Here is a 20,443-nt window from a genome sequence, read left to right as displayed (position 1 = left end):
AAACCATATGGACATGGAAACAGACACCTTTAATCCTAGTACTCTGAAGAAAGGATAGGTTAATCTCTGTTTTTAAGGCCAGTCTGGTCTGCAATATCCAGTTCCAGGCCAGCTAGCGCCACATAATAAGACTCTTTCAAACAACCAACCAAACAACCAAACAGACAAAAAAAGCAAACCAACGTCATGCTCCCTAAATCCTTCTGTAATTGCCAAGTACACCAGCATCCTTTGTTTAACCTGTGTGGTTACTTAACACTAAGCTAATGGTTTTGTTCTGTTTGTGGCTCCTTTGTTGATATTTTGTTTTGTTTTGTTTTTATATGCCACATGTTCTGAAAATTGCACTTATTTAACCACATAAAATTTCTCTAGGGGCTTATGGCTTGCCCTCAGTATTGGACAAATTAAAATAAAGGACATTCAACATAGACAGAATCTCCTTCACATTTTAAATATCAGATCTCTCTGAGGGCTGAAGAGATGGCTCAGCTGTTAAGAGCACATACAGCTCTTGCAGAGGACTTTGTAGCTCATGATCCCTGTAATTTCAGTTCCAGAAGATCCAGTGCCTCTGACCTTGTAGGCCACTGCTACTTACATGTACATATCCAAACATAGACAAGCAAAATAAAGTCTTAAAACATGAGAATATTGTTTAACTCTGTGTGTGTGTGTGTGTGTGTAAAGCTGACAGAATTCAAATTCTGAGTATTCGTATGTACAACCTAATGTTTTAAATGGCTAAATGTCTAATGTACCATGCTTCCTCTTTTATTTAATGCAGTGTAGTATTCAGTGCACAGATGAGACTTATGCTGACAGTAGGGTGACTCGATGACAGTTGTTGATTAGGTTTCTAGCTTTATGGTACAACTAACTGCATGTGCATTTACGTCTGCTGTTTTAATTGTTCCAGAACACTCCCCATATAGTCCCTCACTATTGGGCCGGCCTTCATCTGAAACGAGAGCTTTTCTCTCTCCTCCAACTTTGTTGGAGGGTCCACTCAGACTCTCACCTTTGCTTCCAGGGGGAGGAGGAAGAGGTATATTGTTTAAACATTTTTAATACTCTGCATTTCTTTCTTACTTTATACTTTCCTCTCAACTTACCTTTAAAATAATCTCTAAACAGAGATTTGCAAAGTACAGGCATTCCTTGCACTTATCATAGATTGACTTAGTTTTTTAGCTGGGTAAAGAATATTGGGCCAGGTATGGTGGTACACACCATTAATTCTAGCACTCAGGAGGCAGAAGCAGGAGGATCTGTGGGAACTTGAGGCCAGCCTGGTTTACCCAGTGAGTTCCAGGCCATTCATAGCTGCAGAGTAAGAGTCAGCCTCAGAAAGCAAACAGCCAAACAGCCAGACTCTCCACAGCACTTGTTCTGATTTTTCCTTTTTGCACATAGTGCAGTGCATGTGGCCAACCCAGCTCTGAAAATACAGAGTGCCCTGGATCCCAGACTCTCTGGGGGTACTACTGAACGAGAGGTAAATTTTAAAGCATTTTGTACGGTAGATTTTGGGTTTGTGGTGCTTAGCTCTGAAGGTCTGTAAATAGAAATTGCAGGCACTTTTGTTGCAGTCTCTCCAGTAAGAAAGACTCAACCTATGCCGGGTAACAGGTTAAAGAATGTGTAAGACAGAGGTATAACAGCGTACAGTGTGTTTGATGAAACATGATCAGAATGTCGATATTTTAAATATATATTTTTTAATTTCAGTAACTTTTCTTATTGTAGAAAATCAGAACATTCTCCACAGTTGAGTGGAGAGTGGGGTCTGACTTTCACACGAACTCTAGTGCCTCATATTTGTCCATGTCCCCTGGAGGGGGAGACCTGGTAGCACTCAGGGGAAGGATAGCAGGTTACCAAGAAGAGACTTGATACCCTATGAGCATATACGGGGGAGGAAGTCTCCCTCAATCGCAGTCATAGGGGAGGGGAGTAAGGGGGAAAAGGGAGGGAGGGAGGACCGGGAGGATACAAGGGATGGGATAATCATTGAGATGTAATAAGAATAAATTAATAAAATAAAATTTAAAAAAAAAGAAAATCAGAATTTGAAAACCCCACCCCCTTTTTAACCATAGGAGGAGACCTAACTCTTACTGACATTTTGAGGGACTGAGCCCAAGTTATCTGCGTGGCTCCCATACCACCTTGCTCGTTCTATGTTTCCATAGCTACGTGGAGTGTAGGAACTGCTAATGAGTGTCTCTAACCATTTATGTAAGTGATTTAACAAACTAAATTTGTTCCTACAAATAAGACTGAGCAGCAAGCTAACGCAAGCATATCTGCATTGCACACTGAGTCTACTCATCTCCAAGCCTCCCAGGCAGCCTTCCACTTCTGCTAAGCCCAGCACCAGCGCAGGGATTTTAGAGCCCTGCTCTTTGGCCTTGGCTTCAGGCAGCGGGAGTCTCACTTTTGCAGGCACCCAGGTTAGGTGCTGCAGGTGAAGGAACAGCTCAGCCTGTTTCCTCTGTGTTTCTTCTTTGTACTCAGTTTGCTCCATGAGCAACTGTTCTTCATGCTCTTGCATTGGGCACCAGCTCTGCTTTTGTAGGTTTTGATCTGGAAGCTTCTAGGGAAAGTGGCGCTGCCACAGACATGGAGCCCTAGGGGAGTTGTATCGAACACTCCAGAAAGGGGCTTAAGTTTCAAAATTTACATGTGTGCGGTAAGCCTGGGGCTTAGGGCTGTCAGTTAGGCTCCTTGCCACCACTTTTTGTTTTTGATTTTTTTTTTTTTTTCTCGAGACAGGGTTTCTCTGTGTAGCCTTGGCTGTCCTGGACTCGCTTTGTAGACAGGGCTGGCCTCAAACTCATAGCAATCCGCCTGCCTCTGCCTCCCAAGTGCTGGGATTAAAGGCGTGCGCCATGACCACATGGCTGCCACCACTTTTTATACATTGACTTATGATAGGTAAGAAATGTGGGTTGTTCTTCCAGAGGTTCTGAGTTCAATTCCCAGCAAAGGCATGGTGGCTCACAGCCATTTGTAATGGCATCTGATTCCCTCTTCTGGCATGCATGAAAACAGAGCACTCACATACATAAAATAAGTCTTAAAAAAAAAAGAAATGTTTGTCATGTCATGTTACATACTAGTGTAAATCACAGCTGAAGCCAACCACACAAAGTATTTGCCTTTGTACTTCTGTGACTTGTAGTATTTTCTATATAGTATTACCACATTTCATTAGGAGAAGCATGTTCATTAAGACAGTTACCTTTGCATAGCACACATGGGTAGCAGCTATCCAGAGCTGAGCACAGTACCCTAGAAACAGGGTTTAATTGGCTAAACTAATTCACTGGAAGTTGAGTTGCATAAGTCAAGGATTGCTTATAGTCAATGTATGTTTCAAATTAGAGTAAAATTTACCTTTACTTTCTCCTTTCCTATTTCATTACTTTTCCTCTTCTATTTAATTACTTTTAAGTGACAGTGTGTTTAGATTATTTGCAAAGTTGTTTCCTGTCTGTCCAAAAACTTACAGAAGTTCTTTGTAAGTTACCAACAGGCCTAAAATCTGGATTTGGACCAAGTTCCCTATGACCAGTGAAAGACTGTTACCCTGAAATTTGAAAGTTTAAATAGGATTGTGTATAAGGAGAACAGGTTATATTTAGATAGTGAATTGTATATGATTTGTTCTTAAAACTCTTTAAGCTTTTGTATTTTCAGGTTTGCAGTGTCCACCTGGTAGTCACTTGATCTGTGGCTTTGTCCTGTGGTGGCAAGTGATGAGGAGAGGCTTTGAATCTCTCCTTAAGGCCTGTGTGCTCCACTCGAGTTAAGCTCAGCCCAGTGGATTGAGTGTTCTCTCTTCCCAGCCTTGCCATAAACTGATGAGGAGGATGAGCAAGCTAGAAGGAAAGCTGTGGGGATTTTCTAGAATGTTTATCCATTGTTGGCTAGAGTTAGAGATTCATGTTGCTTATGATACAAATTTTGGCCTCTTATTGTTAGTCAGTATAGTACCCTTCCAAAGAAGCTGTCTGAATCTACTTGCTTAGTAGCCTCTTAGATGGCCAGTAGAGATCATGCATAAACAGCAAAAACCTTAACTTTTACTTAGCTTATAATTTTGCTTAGTATAAATCTTTACACTTTACTTTCTATACGTTATTTTTCAGATTTAGCATTTATTACTTACCCACTGATTGTAGTTGTGAAATGATGATGGTAATAATGCTTTAAAATGAATTTCATAGGCTAGTGTCATTGGCTATTTATTCACTTTTTGTGTGTGTGTGTGTTGGGTTAACCCCAGAGCCTTGTGTTAGCTAAGCAAATGTCTCTGAGCTATACTCCAAGCCTGTAAGCATGTATTAATTTATGCACACTGTAAAAATTTTTCCCATTTCTTACAAATGGTTTTGATAGAATTATAATCTAAATGTATCCTAGGGAAGCTTTGTTGGAATTAGTATTCACTTTTAAAAAGTGTCTTGATTTTATTTGATAGTAGGCCTTTTGGGACACTTCTTGAGATAAGGTAGATTTGTGTTTTCTTTAATTAGGCTCACGAGGCCCTGAGAATGTTCTGGACCATCAGATGAACACTGAAAGAGGAGACTTGAGCTATGACAGGTTATCGGATGCTCCCAGAGCACCTTCCGACAGATCCCTGTCACCTCCATGGGAACAAGATCGCAGGATGACAGCCCCTCCACCAGGTGTGTGAATACAACAGTCAGCTGTTCATATCTGCAAGATATCATATGTGGGGGACACAGTGGTGGAAGGAAGGAGGACCGTATGTGTTTTCTATCTTAAAAATCATGATACATTTTAGAATAGTAAGTCTTTCCAAAAGAATATTAGGAGGTGATGGTTCACATTACAGGAAGCTTGTCCCCATTGTTTTTGATGCTTATAAAAGTAATAAATGTTTAATTTTGAAAATCTGAATAATGTAAGGATGTATAACTAAAAAGTAAACATTTCCATTGTTAGCAACATTTCTTGCCTAGAATTCAGTTCTTTATCTTGAGATATTTAAAATATATCTATCTACATGTATTCACAAACATAGATGTTAAGATTCTCCTGCTGCTGCTTGACCTTGCAGCATTTGTCCTGCATCTGGAGCATACTCTCCCACCTTTTTGAGACTCCCCAGATCATACTTTCTGGGGTGACCGGCTGGCAGCTGTCTCCTATTGGGAGTGCTGGAGACAGCTGCCTGCCTGAGATGTGTGAAGGTGTGGCTTGTCTGTAGACAGGGAGCATCTGCGGGTGCCAAGGTCAGACCTGTGCTTCAGGACCTGTGCTGCAGCCCCGAACACTGACTGGAGGGCTCCTGAGGCTGGCCTGCCACTTGTGTCCTCAGCTGAGCCTCTTGCTTTTCGGCTTCTCACTTTTTACTTTTCGGCTTGTCACACAGTTTCCTAGGTTTTTGTCATACTGGTCATGGCTGGTTGAGTTCAGGCTTCTTGATTTGTGGTTGACCTCTGTTCTCAGTCCCCCAAATTAGCTCTGTCTTATATAGGTTCCCTCTCAAGATGACGCTCAGCCTTCAACCTCCAGGTCATTTCAGAGCAACAGGGTGGGACGTCTTTCTATTGGAGACTCCTGCTGGGAGCATTACGGTCTCACGAAAGCCTGCAGTTCTCTGAGTCTTGTGAACACTGTGGGTCTGTCCTACTTTAAGATGCTTAGTCCCTCTCTCCAGGGCTGCCTGGCCCACCAGAGAGCCATCTGACTGGACCTGTGTTTGGCTTGGCTTCTTTTTGATAACATCCATTTAGCAAAATAACAGCTGTAGGTCCCCCTCTAGGGACCGTGACCTCCCGAGCCACAGACGTTTGAGCAGTACTTTACATGAGTTCCTTCCTGTAAAGCAGGCCTCCAATTCGATTAGAAAATGCTCGCTCATTCCCAAAAGACCCATGGCACTATTGTCCCGGTGGGTGTATCTTGCCTGGAAGGTCGTTATTGTAGCATACAGGATTGATCAGTGCTTCCACTGGTGACTTTTCGTCTCTATAGGACTACAGAGAACCTTCTGGAACTGCAAAAAGCTAGTGTGCAGGGAAAAGGCTTCCAGGTCAGACAGTTCTCTCTGTTGGTTCGTCAGCGGTAGATTGCTTACTGTCCGGCTCTAGTAAGCAGCCGAGTTTAGTAAAGCCCTTTGACCCCACTTAATTTTTACTCCCAGTTATGTCATTGATAGTCTGCTTCTCATATTACCTTTATTAAAACATGAGCCACACAGTGAGATGGCTCAGGAGTAAGGGTGCTTGCCAACAAGCCTGAAAAGCCAAGTTCAACACTTAGAACCCACATGGTAGGAGAGAATTGACTCCTGAGAGCTTTTGAACCTCCACACTCAAGCCATGGCGTATGGACACACATACACACAATAAATGAATGTTTAAAAAGGCAGCAACATTATATTTACTGATTTCCATTACCATTAAACTCTTAAGAACATGTACTATATTGAGACCAACATTGTATTGCTTATTACCTGCCACCTGATAGGCCCTGGATTTAAGGACAGGTTGCTTTTGTTGATGGAGATGAAATGTACGTACTTTGTCAAAGGATAAACTCGTGAGTTCTGATATTTTAATGTACATTAGGAATAAAGCATCAATGTGGTCTCTTGAGACCTGAGTAAGGCTGAGTTAATAAGCTTTCAGGTTTTCCCACATCGTCATCGTCCTTATGCTTAGTTAATCCCATGTTTGAAGAAGCAGGGAGCAGTCTGTTTAGATAGAGGGTTTCCATAGCCCCTGTCTAAGATCTGAAAGGTGGCAAATGAGTTACAGCATTCTTTAGTCATCTCCCTTGCTCTTGGGAACTCATTAAATACCAATCTCTCCACTGACTCTGTTTCATCTAAGTGGTTTCCTTGGCTTTGCAGGAGAGAAGCTTCAGGGGAGTCCCATGTGGTTAAATCAGGTGACGTAGCTAATACTGAGTTCTAGCAGTCCACATTATGAACCCCTGCCTAGTGAAGGGTGGGAGACAGCTTGCCGCTGTTGGTTGCTGTCTGTCGTAGGCTAGTACCTTAGTAAAGGTCATTACTGCTTTGATGAAACATCAGGACCAAAGCAACTTGGGGAGGAAACCCAGTTAGTTTATTTGGCTTACACTTCCACATTGTAGTTCATCACTGAAGGAAGTCAGGAATTCAAACAGGGCAGGAACCTGGAGGCAGGAGCTGATGCAGAGGCCATAGAGGAGTGGTGCTTACTGGCTTGCTCCCCATGGCTTGCTTAGCCTGCTTTCTTATGGAACCCAGGACCACCAGCCTAGGGGTGGCCCCACCCGTAGTGGTCTGGGCCCTCACACCTCAATCACTAATTAAGACAATGCCCTACAGACTCGCCTTCAGCCTGATCTTATTTTTTTCAGTTGAGGTTCCCTCCTCTCAGATGTCTCTAGCTGTGTTAAGTTGGTGTGAAACTATCAGGACACCCAATGAGAGAGCCACACAGTTCACCTTCTTTGTCTCTCCAGAGTTGTGGAGTTGATACCTGCATACTCTACCTAGTAAAGTCTGCCAACAGCTCTCAAGAGTGAAGTAGACTACTTGTAATTTTTTTCTAGAATGCTAACTTCTACAAGGAATTAACAGTTATCATCTTCCCATTCTAAAAGATCCTTGTGACTGAAGGAGGGTGTCTGAAGTTGTTGTAGTTGGTGTACAAACGTGTGTGTTTGCATGCATGTGAGTGTGTGTGTGTGTGTGTGTGTGTGAGAGAGAGAGAGAGAGTGTGTGTGCACACGTCTTTTATCTGAGCTGTGAGCCTGTTTAGTGAGATACTCCTTAAGTTTTGCATGAATGCTAAAACTCAAATTCTAAAGTTAGTCAAAATTTGAGCCCGGGTGGTGTCTGTGACTTTCTGTTGTGACAAATGTAATGGTGTACTGAATTTCTTTCTGTGCTTTTCTTTCTTGGTGAGTATCTTTCCCCCAGCATTTTCTTTGACATGTTGATGCGGTTTCCTTGAGGTACTGTTATTAGTTTGAAGATGAATTGAATTTAAATTCTGTTTTCACAGATTCTAAGTTGTCTTGTTTGAGCATTTCACGTGTAGATTGAACTTACATATACACAGTGATTGAAACATTCAAATTCTAGTCAAAGCATGCTTGTTGTGTATTATGAAACAAAGTTAGTGTAACTTTTCTCCAATCGTTGATCACAGTGGTTTGGATGCAGAGGAAATGTCTAAGTGTAATGTATAAACCTAAATAAACTAGATTTAAAATTTATGTTCATGGAGATATTCTAATAATTTATTTTCTAGGCCAACCATATTCTGATCCAGCTCTACAAAGGCAAGACAGATTTTATTCTAATTCTGGCAGACTCTCTGGACCAGCAGAACTCAGAAGTTACAATATGCCTTCTTTGGATAAAGTGGGTAAGAAATACTATATGTATGCGTGTGTGTGTGTGTGTGTGTGTGTGTGTGTGTGTGTGTTTGTATGTGTATGTGATTAAATAGTTGTGATGGTCTGTAAGACTGAGAATTGAACAAAAGGCTAAAATAATTACCATTTTGGAGAGCTCTTTTCTTTTTCTAATTAGAACTTACTCTGTAAACTAGGTTGGTCAAGAATTCAGAGATTCACCTACCTCTGCCTCCTGGGTGCCACAACCATCCAGCCTGAGAGAGCTCTAAAAGCCAAAATCTCCTTTTTAAATTTCCTGTGTTTGTATTTCTTGTCTTTTAAAAAAAAGATTTTTTTTTATGTGTGATATGTGTGGGTGTTTTGCCTGCATGTGTTTCTGCGCATCGCATGCATGCCTGACGTCTGAAGAGACTGGAGCATGGTGTCAGGTCTTTGGAATTGGAGTTACCGATGGTTGTGAGCTGCTGTGTGGGCTCTGGGAAATAGCAGCCAGTGTCTTAACCACTGAGCATCTCTCCACACCTTCCTTGTTGGCTCGTATTACAGGCATGTCATGTAAATATGTGTTGAACGTTAGTTTGGGTAACATAGTAAGGGTTTGCTATATCTCCTTATGGTATAAACTGTTCCATAGCTAACTTGTCATTGTTTTCAGTCCATTTTCATATGTCCTGTTTAGCAGTCAAGAACATTAGGCAGCCAAATGCCAACGGATGTATAAAAGACTGCCAGGAAAATAACTTGGGTTCATGTTCTTAATCAGTTATCTTATTTACCCATTTCATATTTAGTGGATTTAATCTGTTCACTGAAACCTCTTCAACTACCACTCAACCACCCACTGAAGTTCAGAAGTATGTGTATCTACTGTAGCTATCAAAGTATACAACATTAAGAAAGAATAAAATTCAGAAAATTAAGTTAAAATTGCATTGTACACTCATTGCGTTTCATAAGGGTACTTCATAGAAGTATATATTGTATCCTGAGGGAATAAAGGCAAACAGAAAAGATAGGAAACGGACTCCCAAGCAGTCCTTCATGAGGCTATGGCAGCAAGTTTGTCTAGCAGTCAGCTGGAAGTGTTGCATCACGACATGCAAAAAGACGTCTGTTGTACTGAAGTTTCCACAGGCCTCCACAGGCTGCTCTTGGGACCCTAATGTGGAATACTCATGTCAAATTGTTCTCCTGTCCCAAGAAGGGGAAGGAACATATCAGTGTCATTTTGATCTGGAAATGGTCTAGGAATGAATTGAGAACTCATGGATTTTTTTCCTGGTTTAATTTATCTTTCTTTTCTTTTTCTTTCCTTCTTTTTTTTTTTTTAATTGTTGTTATCTAGATGGGCCAGTATCATCAGAATTGGAATCCAGTAGAAATGATACCAAAGATAATCTTGGTGTAAGTGTTGAAAATTGAATTCTACTCATGTATCTGTAACTAGTATTTTTGGTTTTACTAGAGTAAGGTTAGAGCTATTCTACTTTGTTTTATCACTATATTAATAAAATACACTTCTACTTGTCATTAACACTGTTTCTTTTTTGGCTTGTAACCTATGGTGAAATAGTACAGACCACAAGCCAGGTTTTGGTGGTACATGTAATCCTGGCATTTTGGCAGGCTGAGGCAAGATTGTGAGTTCAGAGTCAGTGTGGGCTACGTAAGGAGGTCTTGTCTCAAAAAGCCAGATAATGGGCTGGAAAGATGGCTTATAGGTTAAAAGCACTGGCTGCTCTCCTAGAGGGCCTGGGCTAGATTCCCAGCACGCGCGTGGTGGGTCACAAGGGATCGGAAGCCATGTTCTATCCTCTGAGAACACTGATGTACGTGGTATGCAGACATACATGCAGGCAAAACACCCATGCACATTCAGTAAGTAAAACATACTAAAACAAACAAACAAGAGAACAAAACCTTGATAGCTACCATGTAAAGAAAAAAAAACCACAACTTGTGGATGGGTTTTAAAGCCAGTTTACTATCTGAACACAATTTCAGATTTTCTTTCTTGAAAATTTATTTGAATCTTGAGATATTTTAGTTCTAAAATATAACATTTATTTTGGCTTTAGTTTTAAAATAAAGCATTGATTTTGGTCCTTTTAAAAATATCAGTATCAAAAAAATATATCAGTATCTTAACATTTTCTTTTTGCATGTGTGTTTGACAACAGTATCTTGTTTTTTTAAATGTCTTGATATGCTTGAACTGAACTTGAGTTTTAGTGTGAACCACATAGACTATTGTTACTGTTAGTAAAAATATTTATGATAGCAACAAGTAGCTCATAAGCTGAGGTGGAAAATTGAGTCTGTTCTTCAGCTTTCTAGAATGGCGTGAACCACTTTCAGCATAGACAGCTGCAAGCATCCTTCTATAGATAACATTCCCAGGAAAGGCTCTGAGACTGAGCCACTCCTCTGACTGCTGGTTGTCAATCTGTTACAGAATTCAAATGTGCCTGATTCCCCTGTTCCTGCTGAGTGTGAAGCAGTGGGCCGTGGCTTTCTTCCTCCACCGTTTCCCCCAGGCAGAGACCCATTGTTTCCAATGGACCCGAGGAACCAGTTCATGAGAAGGGCACCTCCTTTACTCCCACCTCCTCCAGGAAGCGTCTATGTAGGTCCTCGAGATTATTTCCCACCAAGGGACTTCCCTGGCCCACCACCTCCTCCATTCCCAGGTAGGCTGTAAAAGTCCATGTGTGCTTTTCCTCTAGTTTGGTCCCTGTTGCTATATGTAATAAACATTGATCAGAGCCATGTGGGAGAGGAACGGTTTGTGCAGCTCACAGGCTACACACAGTCCAGCGTCTAGGGAAGCTGGGCTTCCCCTTGACCCACCTTAGCTAATTTTGAATTTTAACTGTATTGTGATAGTTCAGGAAACCACTGAATATACAAGTAGTTTTAAGATTAAAATTATATGTATTTCATTTGATAGAAATTTATTGTGGCCATTAGTTAAAGTAAATACTTAAATTTTAGTCTTAAGAATACTACCTAAAGTGTTATAAAATCTTTTTCATAAATAGTATCTATGTGACCATATTTATTTAAAATCTAAGATCTTGTTTGTTTATTTATTGAGCTTACTGAAATTCCTTCATAATTTTACATTTTAAAATAAAAGTAATTTATTTCTTTTAGAGCATACTTTACCATTTGGTAAAGTGCGTTTTTGTCCAGTAAATGATGTTTTCCAGTACTAGACAAGAACCAGCTTAGTTGTCCTAGGTAATCAGTCGCTCTCTGACCTCATCGCTGGTTTTAAAGTTCAAGGTGAATCAAAATGAGTTTTGTTTGGGAAGGTTGAAGGTGGTCCTCGGTATTTCAGGAGATGATCAAGTCAGAATCACTGATCTGAATGTTAAGTTTGAAATTTTTACATTGAAGAACTGTTTCAAAGTAAGTCTTAAGTGTATTGGGATCTTGTGTAACTACTAAGGTAGGACAAACATACATGAAATGAACGATATTTCTGTTAATCCTATATATTTGAAGAAGTACATTTGTCAATGACAAAATTAATTTGTGAGAGCGAGTGTTCTGGTGTGACTGAATATCATAATAGCTACTGGAGCAGGGGGTTTAACACGCACAGGGTTAAACTCCAGTGTCCTTTACTCATCTCTATGAACAGGGAGAAATGTGTATGCACCGAGGGGCTTCCCACCTTACCTTTCCCCAAGACCTGGCTTCTTCCCCCCGCCCGCACATCCTGAAAGTAGAAGTGAGCTCCCCCCAGACTTGATTCCGCCTTCAAAAGAACCTGCAGCTGAACCTCCAGACACACAGGAGACCTGACAGTGGCGTTTGGTCTTGTTGGCAGTCATTTTCTTCTCATTTTCAGTTTAAGTAACTGCTGTTACTTATGTGATTATATTTTTGCTCAAATTGAAGCTTAATGGAATTATAATTCTCAGGATAGTATTTTGTAAATAAAGATGATTTAAATATGAATTATGAGTAAATTATTTCCATTTTATCTTATTCTAGATAGTATAGCTATTTTACTTTGATTACCTCATCTATAATTACAGTAGTTTTATATATGTAATCTTATAATTGGGGATATCTTAAACTCAAAAGGCTGTCACTTTATACCAGGAATGTACTCACCATGGTTGTAGACAAATGTAAAAGTAACTTTTTGTTTAATCAAATAAAATTTTAATTAACTACAAGTCTTGTTTGACATCGATAATAAAACCAGCCAATTTCCCATAAATATGGTTTCATAAATTGGTCTTTTCACTCATAGTTCAGTGGTTGAAAAGTAAAACATTTGGGGCTGGAGAGATGGTGGCTTAGTGGTTAAGAGCGCTTCTTCCAGAGGACTTGAGCTTGGTTCCCAGCATCCAGATGGTGGGTCACAGCCCTCTGTAACTCCAGCTCCAGGGGATCCGATGGCCTCTTTTTGCTTCCAAATATACCAGGTATGCATGTAGTGCACAGATAGGCATGTAGACAAACACCTGCTAACAAAGTTCTGTTTTAAACAAGTAAAGCATTTTGTGGTCTTTCTGACTTACCGTACAAAATATGTACCCTGCTTCTATTTAAATGTTGAACTTGAGGTTTTTGGTTTTGTTTTGTTGTTGTTTTTGTTTTCTTTTTTCAAGACAGGGTTTTTCTGTGTAGCCTTGGTTGTCCTGGACTCACTTTGTAGACCAGGCTGGCCTCGAACTCAGAGATCCACTGCCTCTGCCTGTTTTTTTTTTTTTTTGTTGTTGTTGTTGTTTTTTATTTTTAAGATAAATTTAGTCCCACGAAAGCCTTCACTCACCAGGAAACTGAGACGGAGGGGAGGACATTCTATTGGGACTTTAGATGAGAGAAGCATGGGAGAATGGCAAAGTAGAAGGATCCAGAGGGTCCTAGAAACCTACAAGTAGAACATTATGATAGGCAGATTTGGGTCCAGGGGTCTCGCTCAAACTAAGGCACCAGCCAAGGACAATACAGGCGGTAAACCTTAAACTCCTACCCAGATCTAGCCAATGGACAGAACACTCTCCACAGTAGAGTGGAGAGTGGGATATTACTTTCTCACATACTCTGGTGCCTCACCTTTGACCATGTCCCCTGGAGGGGGAGACGTGGTGGCACTCAGAGGAAGGACAGCAGGTTACCAAGAAGAGACTTGATACCCTATGAGCATATACAGGGGGCGGTAATCCCCCTCAGGAACAGTCATAGGGGAGGGGAATAAGGGGAAAATGGGAGGGAGGGAAGAATGGGAGGATACAAGGGATGGGATAACCATTGAGATGTAACAAGAATAAATTAATAAAGAAAAAAAAGATAAATTTATTTATTATGGATAGAGTGTTCTGCCTGCATGTACACCTGCATGCCAGAGGAGGGCATCAGATATTTGTGAGCTACCATGTGGCTTCTGGAAGAGCAGTCAGTGCTCTTAACCTTTGAACCATCTCTCCAGCCTTGGTTTTGGTTTTTTAAGACAGGGTTTGGCTGGGATTAAAGGTGTGTGCCACCATCCCTGGTGAACTTCAGATTTTTTTAAAACTTAGTTCACTGATTAGTTTTCTTTTTTAGCAGTTTAAAAATGTGTATATTTGTATGGGGAGGGAGAAGAGAAGAGAGGAGAGAAGAGAGACTGACTCATGCAGGGTCGTGGGACAACTGGCAGGTTAACTGCTTTTCACTGTAGGTTCTGGAGACAGTTCATGTCAGGCTTGCACAGTGAGCACTTTTCCCCTTATATCTTGCTGGTCATACTGACTGGCTTTCTTAAATAATTTCTCTCATTATAACTAGTTAGTTGTTTGAGACAACAACTGTGTAGCCCTGGCTGCCCTGGAACTTGCACTGTAGTCCAGGCTGGCTTTGAGCTCAGAGACACAACTGCTTCTGCCCCTTGAGTGCTGGGATTAAAGGTGTGTACACCGCTATGCCTGGCTCTGATTTGCCTCTTGTAAGATGTTGAGTGTTTACTGTGGGTGGTGGTGAGAGCTGCTCTGGTATCACTGATGTGAGGCAGTTTGTCCTTGTTTTGAGCTTGTGTCAAGTGTCTTCAGATGCTCTGGGGTTGTGGTCTTAGTCTTGCATACTCAGTGAAAGGAGAGAGCGGGTCCTGACGGACTTCACAGTAGGCGTGGTGTGCTCAGCCGCTGGTCTTCACTTATTCAGTTGTGTTTGGCCTTCAGTGTCAAAGGACAGCACATTAAACGTTCTCTAGCAAAACGCTGTGATTGTGACTGGAACGTTCCTGTGTGTTGTTACTGGGAACATTAATCCTGTGAGACATTTCTGCTCTCTGGGGACGAAGGCTTTATGTGGAATGTACGGTTTCCCTTATTCTGATTCTAGTTTTTTTTTAGAACAAATGCTTCTACTTCTTTGTTCCCGTTTTATTTCTTGATTCAGAAAATTTATCAGTGTATTAGTTACTTTTGAAGTAGGAACATAGGATATTGATACCCACATTTAAGTTTTTTTCTTCAACGTAATATTTTTATTAATTCTTTGAGAATTTCTGCATCATATGTCCTTGTCCCATCACATTTCTTCCCAGGCCTATGTCTGCCTCCTCTTTAACCCCCCCCCCCAACAAAAACAAAAACAAAACAAAACCAAGTCCAGTTTATGTCAGCTATATACTCACTGAAGTGTGATCCAACTCTCAGTGGCTTGTCCCTTAAATAGATCTGAGTCCTTCTCCCACATTTCCACCGGAAGTCATCAGTTGAGAGCTACCCCTTAGCATCCTTATCACACATCTTAAAGAGTTCTCTTGCATGGCTTCCTGTTTAGGTTGTTAATTTTTTGGGAAGTGGGAGGTGTGGAAGTAGCAGTCGTCACAGAAGTCTTCTACGTCCTGTGCCAGATGTCCATCTCCACCTGCAGTCATCCATCTTACCACACAGCGGTCCTTTAGAAGGCCAAGTCCTGAAGGTGAACCTTCCTCATTTTGAGCCGTGGTTGTCCACAGCTGGAGTGATCCCAAGGCCAGGTGGTATGTTGGGGGTGGAATGGATGGTACTGGATCTGCATCTGTATGAGCTCCCTGTTGCAAGCCTCCCCCTCCCCTGCTTGGCATTGTCGACCTCGCCTCTCTCACATTTGTCACCAATGTCACAATGTCACGTCTCCAGTTCCTGCCTCTCTCCATAGTTCATTTACTGCTCTACTCTTCCATCTTTCCCACCTTCTCCATCACACGTTTCTTCATTGTTGTGTGGTCCTGGGTGGCTGTTTGACTGCCTGCACACATTTAATCTTAACCTCTTTGAATCTCTGTTTAAACCCACTTTCCTTCTCTCTCTCCCAGGACCAGCATCTCACTTTCTGTTAGCTATGTATTTATAGTTTCAAGTATGCTACTAATTTCAATGTGCATATAACCGTGTGCATAACTGTTGCATATTTGACCTAAATTTTACAAGTTAAGAAACCAAATTTATAACTTAAATGTTAATTCAGCACAGTAGTACATCACACACTAAGTTTGTCTCCTTCTCTGTGAGTCCCAGTGACTGGCTGTCACTAAGTTTGTTGAGCATTGAGACAAGATCCTACAACAGAGACACATTTTAGTTTCCTTTACACGTAGGCTAACTGAGGTGATAAAGGGAAGGGTCAAAGCTGACAAAACTGAATTGGGAATTGCTTTGACCAATATGAACGTATAATTACAGGTTATATGTGCAACTTTCTCTGATTAATCTTACTTTAAAAAACAAAACAGAAGCAGTTTGTAATCCTTGCAGAAAGGTAGACAATGGCTGAAACAGCAGAAATCTGTTAGGAAGCAGCATTTCCACCCCTTCAGGTGGTGTCCTGCCTGGCCTCTGTCCTTCGAATGTCTTCTGAAGGGCATGTGTTTAGATCCATATTATATATTTATGTAGATAACTGATTATATATTTCCATACAAATTAACACATTATTTTTGTTATATAGCTTTTACAGTCTTCGTGTAGTGTGAAGCTATTTGTGAAGGCAGTTGTAAATAATCTCTTCTTGAAGCTAGGGCTGGAGAGACGGATGGCTCAGCTGCAGTCTGCGCTTGCAGTTGACCTGAATTAGGATCTCAGACAGGTTACTCACAACTGCTGTTCTATGGCATCTGATGCCTCTGACCTTGAGCGTGCACAAACACACAGACACACAGTTAAAAATTAAAAACCTGGGGGTTGGAGAGATGGCTCAGTGGGTAAGAGTACTCTCCGCTCTTCCAGGGGCTCTGAGTTTAATCCCCAGCAACCACATGGTGGCTCACAACCATCTATAATGTGATCTAATGCGCACTGTATACATTAAAAAAATTAAAAAACCTGAAGATAGTGTAATATATTTGCACATAGACTTTTTCTGTGTTTTGTATAGATTTTAGGAATGTTATTAGAATTAGGGTCAGAGGACCTGGGTGTGGTAGTGCATGCTTTTAATCCTAGCACTTAGGAGGCAGAAGCAGGTGGAAAACAAAAAGAATTTGGGTCAGAGAAAATGACATTTTTTGGTAGCAGGTTTTGCTGAAAAGCCAAGTGTGGTAGCGCGTGCCTTTAATCCCAGCACTCAGGAGGAAGGGGCAGGTGGATCTGTGTGTTCGAAGCCAGCCTAGTCTACAAAGAGAGTTTCCAGGACAGCCAAGGCTACATGGAGAAATCCTATCTTGAAAACCCCCCAAAAAAAAAAAAAAAAAAAAAAGGACTTTTAAACGTTTATTTATAGCTGGGTGTGGTGGCACATGCCTGTAAACCCAGCACTTGGGGAGGCAGAGGCAGACGGATCTCTATAAGTTCTAGGCCAGCCTGGTCTACAAATTGAGTCTAGGACAGCCAGGGCTGTCACACATAGAAACCCTGTTTCTCCTGAAGTCTCCAGGAAAGGCAGTGTCTGTGATTATAGACATTAAGACTTGATTTGTTTGAAGCTGAGCTAGTTTTGACTCTAATTTCGTGACCACTCTAGCAGATGGCATGGTATGTAGTCTCATGTTGAGTTTGTACAGTGTTACATGCATCAGCTTTGAAGTTTTCATACCTCCTGTAGGGCCTTCGGTCAGGATTAGGTAGGACAGCCGTGCTCTGCAGACAGTGCTTCACCTGTCTCCACTACCCCCTCTGGCTCTTACATTCCATCCCTTCCTCCTGTCTATGAGGTTCCAAGTTTTGGGAGGGGTGTTAAAGACGGATGGGCGTTTAGCAGTCCATTTACCACTTGGATAAATTTTGAGTCTCTAGTTACTGCTACCCACGGTAAATGGGAGAATCTGTAGTCAAAGCTGAGAGCTGCACTAAACTGTGGACATAAATAAAACCATTTGGAGGGTGATTTTATGTTTGTATGTCAAATCAACTCACTGAGCAGAATAACAGTTGATTTCTAGGACTTTTATGTAATAGTAACTTTTATTCTCCTGACTCAATTGTCTGGGAGGCTAACTTCCTCTTTCTGTTAAGCTAGGCCTAGTCCTGGAAGCTTCTAACCTCCATACAATCTAACCTAGGCCTAGAATGTTTTCAGCGTTTGAGACTTAAGAAAGCTCACCCTTACTTCTTTCTGAGCTCTGGGCTGGCTAGTTCAACTCAGCTGTTTTGGATCAAACTCTTCTCCCAGCTGACTTATTTAATCTGGCTTCTCTCTTGGCTTGGGATTGCTCTGCTTGGTCTCAAACTAATTCAGCAGTCTGCTTTAATCTTCTGGCTTGTCCCAGCTTCACCCGAGTTCTCTCTCTGTAATCCATCTCTCTATTACTGTCCTGGTAAAACTGCCTCCTCTCTGTAAAATTGCCTCATAAGTAGTTTCGCTGTCCTCTCTCTTCCTGTGAGAGCTGGGTGTGTCCTATTCTGTCAAGTCTTCTCTGATTTGTCACCTTTTCTGCCACTCAATTCGACATCCCTTTCAATCATGGGTGCTTCATTCAACAAACTAACTTTACCTTTGTTTGGGATTAAGGGCATGCATCACCCTGCCAGGACCTAAGCTTTTCTGTACCTGATACTTGCTTAGACCAGGTTGGCCTTGAACTCAGATCTGTTTGCCTCTGTCATCTGGGCTAAAGGTATGTTTGTATCCCAGCTGGGTCACACAGACCTAGAAAGTCTTTGGATGTGATCTCTTGCCAGAACAGCCACGCTCTGAATGACCATTCCTCTACACTTGTAGCTTTGGGCTTTCAATCATGTTTACTGCACCAGACTGGAAATCCCTCCTGTGGAGTGAGCGCCTGTGCTCTCAAGCCTCAGACACTGGATGTGACTTTGAGTCCCAGAGGTAGAGTCCTTCCTCTGGGTCAACCCAAATCCCAGCAGGAGCAACTGGCTAGTCGCATTTCACTGATCTGGTATTTAAGTCCTTTTTGATTATTTCTCAAATCACAAAATGTGTTAATTCTACATTTTCAAATAGTTTGTCCATAAGCGCATGGTTTATTTTAGCATGAACTCAAGTCTTAAAATCTCACTTTTCTCTTTAGTATTTTAATAAAAAGAATAGTCTAGTTATTAACATGTTTCTAAGGAATATACTAAGTCAAAGTAATTTAATTTCCTTATTTGGAAGAAAAGGGTCACATAACCACCTACCGCTGATAAGGTGCCAAAATAGTTTATTTAATAATTTAGAGGAAAACAGGATCAGTCAGCTTGTATGTTAACAGAATTTGATCTACTTCTTCACTATATATCTTCCACCAGTCTGGTTCATAAGCATATGTAAGAAAATGTTCATAAAGTACAAAAAAAAATCACATTTATGTTCAGTAACGGAAAAAAAAATTGACAAAGTATCACCTCAGGTGAGCAGAATTCTATTTTGCCATTCTAATTTTACAGTTGCCAAACAGTAGGCAGACTACATACCAACCCTGATTTTTCTTATTAAAACCAGAATGAAATGATAAACCTATGTAGTATACTTAACATTTCTACCATTTCTTCACATCTGCTTTGTAAGAGATGTGAATTCATGCTCCTATGGTCATTCTCTCTGTGGTTCAGCAGATTCAATCCCACCAGGCACAAAGAATGCCCTTGAGGGCACTAGGAGAACATTGGCAGATGAACATGGACACTGCCTAGCAACCAAGGAATACCTGCTCACCAGCAGTGAAATTACAGGACGAAAAGTGGCAGGAAGGAGCCAGGAGTAGTGGCCACACCTTTAGTCCCAGCAGAGGACTTACTCCCAGGGAGGCAGAGGCAGGTTGATCTCTATGAGCTGGAGGCCAGCCTGGTTTTCACATCCTGAGTGGCAGGATGGGGTGATACTGTAGGGGCCTGTCTGACTGCCTGAGCTTTCATCTCATTAATTGGCCTTGGAATTTGGACAAGATTATTGTTTCTGTTTCTTCATGCAATGGAGAGGAGATGCTGGTGACTTCAGAGGTGCTGTGTGGTAAGAGAACACATACTTGAGTGTCTAAAGCTCTGCTTCACACACAGCAAATAATTCACAGGCACCCTTGACAAGTCCTAGTTAATTTACCAGCATTTCTTCCGAATTCATTCTTGACTAAGGGCATTCTCTTAAACACAAACTTGACTTGTGTGTAAATGTTTCTAAGATAACGTTAAATGCTTCATTTCCTGCATATATTATGAACATTGTTGTGGTTTAAATCTGAATGTCCCCCACAGGCTCATGTCTTGAATTTTTGTTATTGTAGTACTAGGAACTAGACCAGGGCCTCACATGTGCTTGGCAAGTGCTCTGCCACTGACCTACTCCTCCCAGCCCACTGTCACCACTCTTCATTTCTAGCTTGGTATAGGCATGAAGTCTTCCAAGCCTTCGTAGGTGCTGTCATCCACTGCAGACTGAGAATCTATGATCAGGATTAAAAGGAAGTGTGAATGGGTCTTGAGGGTAGCACCCTTGAGGGACTCACCCATCTCTACTGTTTTTATTTCTGGTTCCTTTGGGTGGTGTCTTCATCAAATATGCCTACTTGAATGACAGTAGCACTCTCAACTGAAATATTTAACTGCAGTGGCATTTTCAACTTTAATGAGGCATGACCGTCGAAAGTTTGCATGTACATGCTGGGCAGTGGTGCGTACCCTTTTAA

General features: G+C 41.4%; 1 protein-coding gene across 12 annotated transcripts in view; it reads left to right on the top strand.

The window, feature by feature from the left end:
- The window catches only part of MIA2 (MIA SH3 domain ER export factor 2), a 93,574-nt gene extending 80,984 nt beyond the window's left edge, over window positions 1-12,590 (top strand). For 9 of the 12 annotated variants that reach the window (XM_084792724.1, XM_084792723.1, XM_084792722.1 and 6 more), the window contains 6 exons: window positions 920-1,048; window positions 4,545-4,700; window positions 8,289-8,405; window positions 9,743-9,801; window positions 10,853-11,087; window positions 12,047-12,590. In XM_084792724.1, the coding sequence (XP_084648850.1) occupies window positions 920-1,048; window positions 4,545-4,700; window positions 8,289-8,405; window positions 9,743-9,801; window positions 10,853-11,087; window positions 12,047-12,210 (860 nt within the window). In that variant the 3' untranslated portion in view covers window positions 12,211-12,590. The remainder of the gene's footprint in view (window positions 1-919; window positions 1,049-4,544; window positions 4,701-8,288; window positions 8,406-9,742; window positions 9,802-10,852; window positions 11,088-12,046) is intronic. The other 3 variants (XM_084792727.1, XM_084792726.1, XM_084792725.1) reach the window with 1 other exon arrangement.
- Window positions 12,591-20,443: the final 7,853 nt, after the last annotated feature.

The sequence above is a fragment of the Acomys minous genome (assembly GCF_964271855.1).
Source record: "Acomys minous genome assembly, chromosome: 8".
In the NCBI taxonomy this organism is placed as follows: Eukaryota; Metazoa; Chordata; class Mammalia; order Rodentia; family Muridae; genus Acomys; species Acomys minous.
Note: the sequence above shows the minus strand (reverse complement) of the source record. Positions and strands in the feature narration are given on the sequence as shown.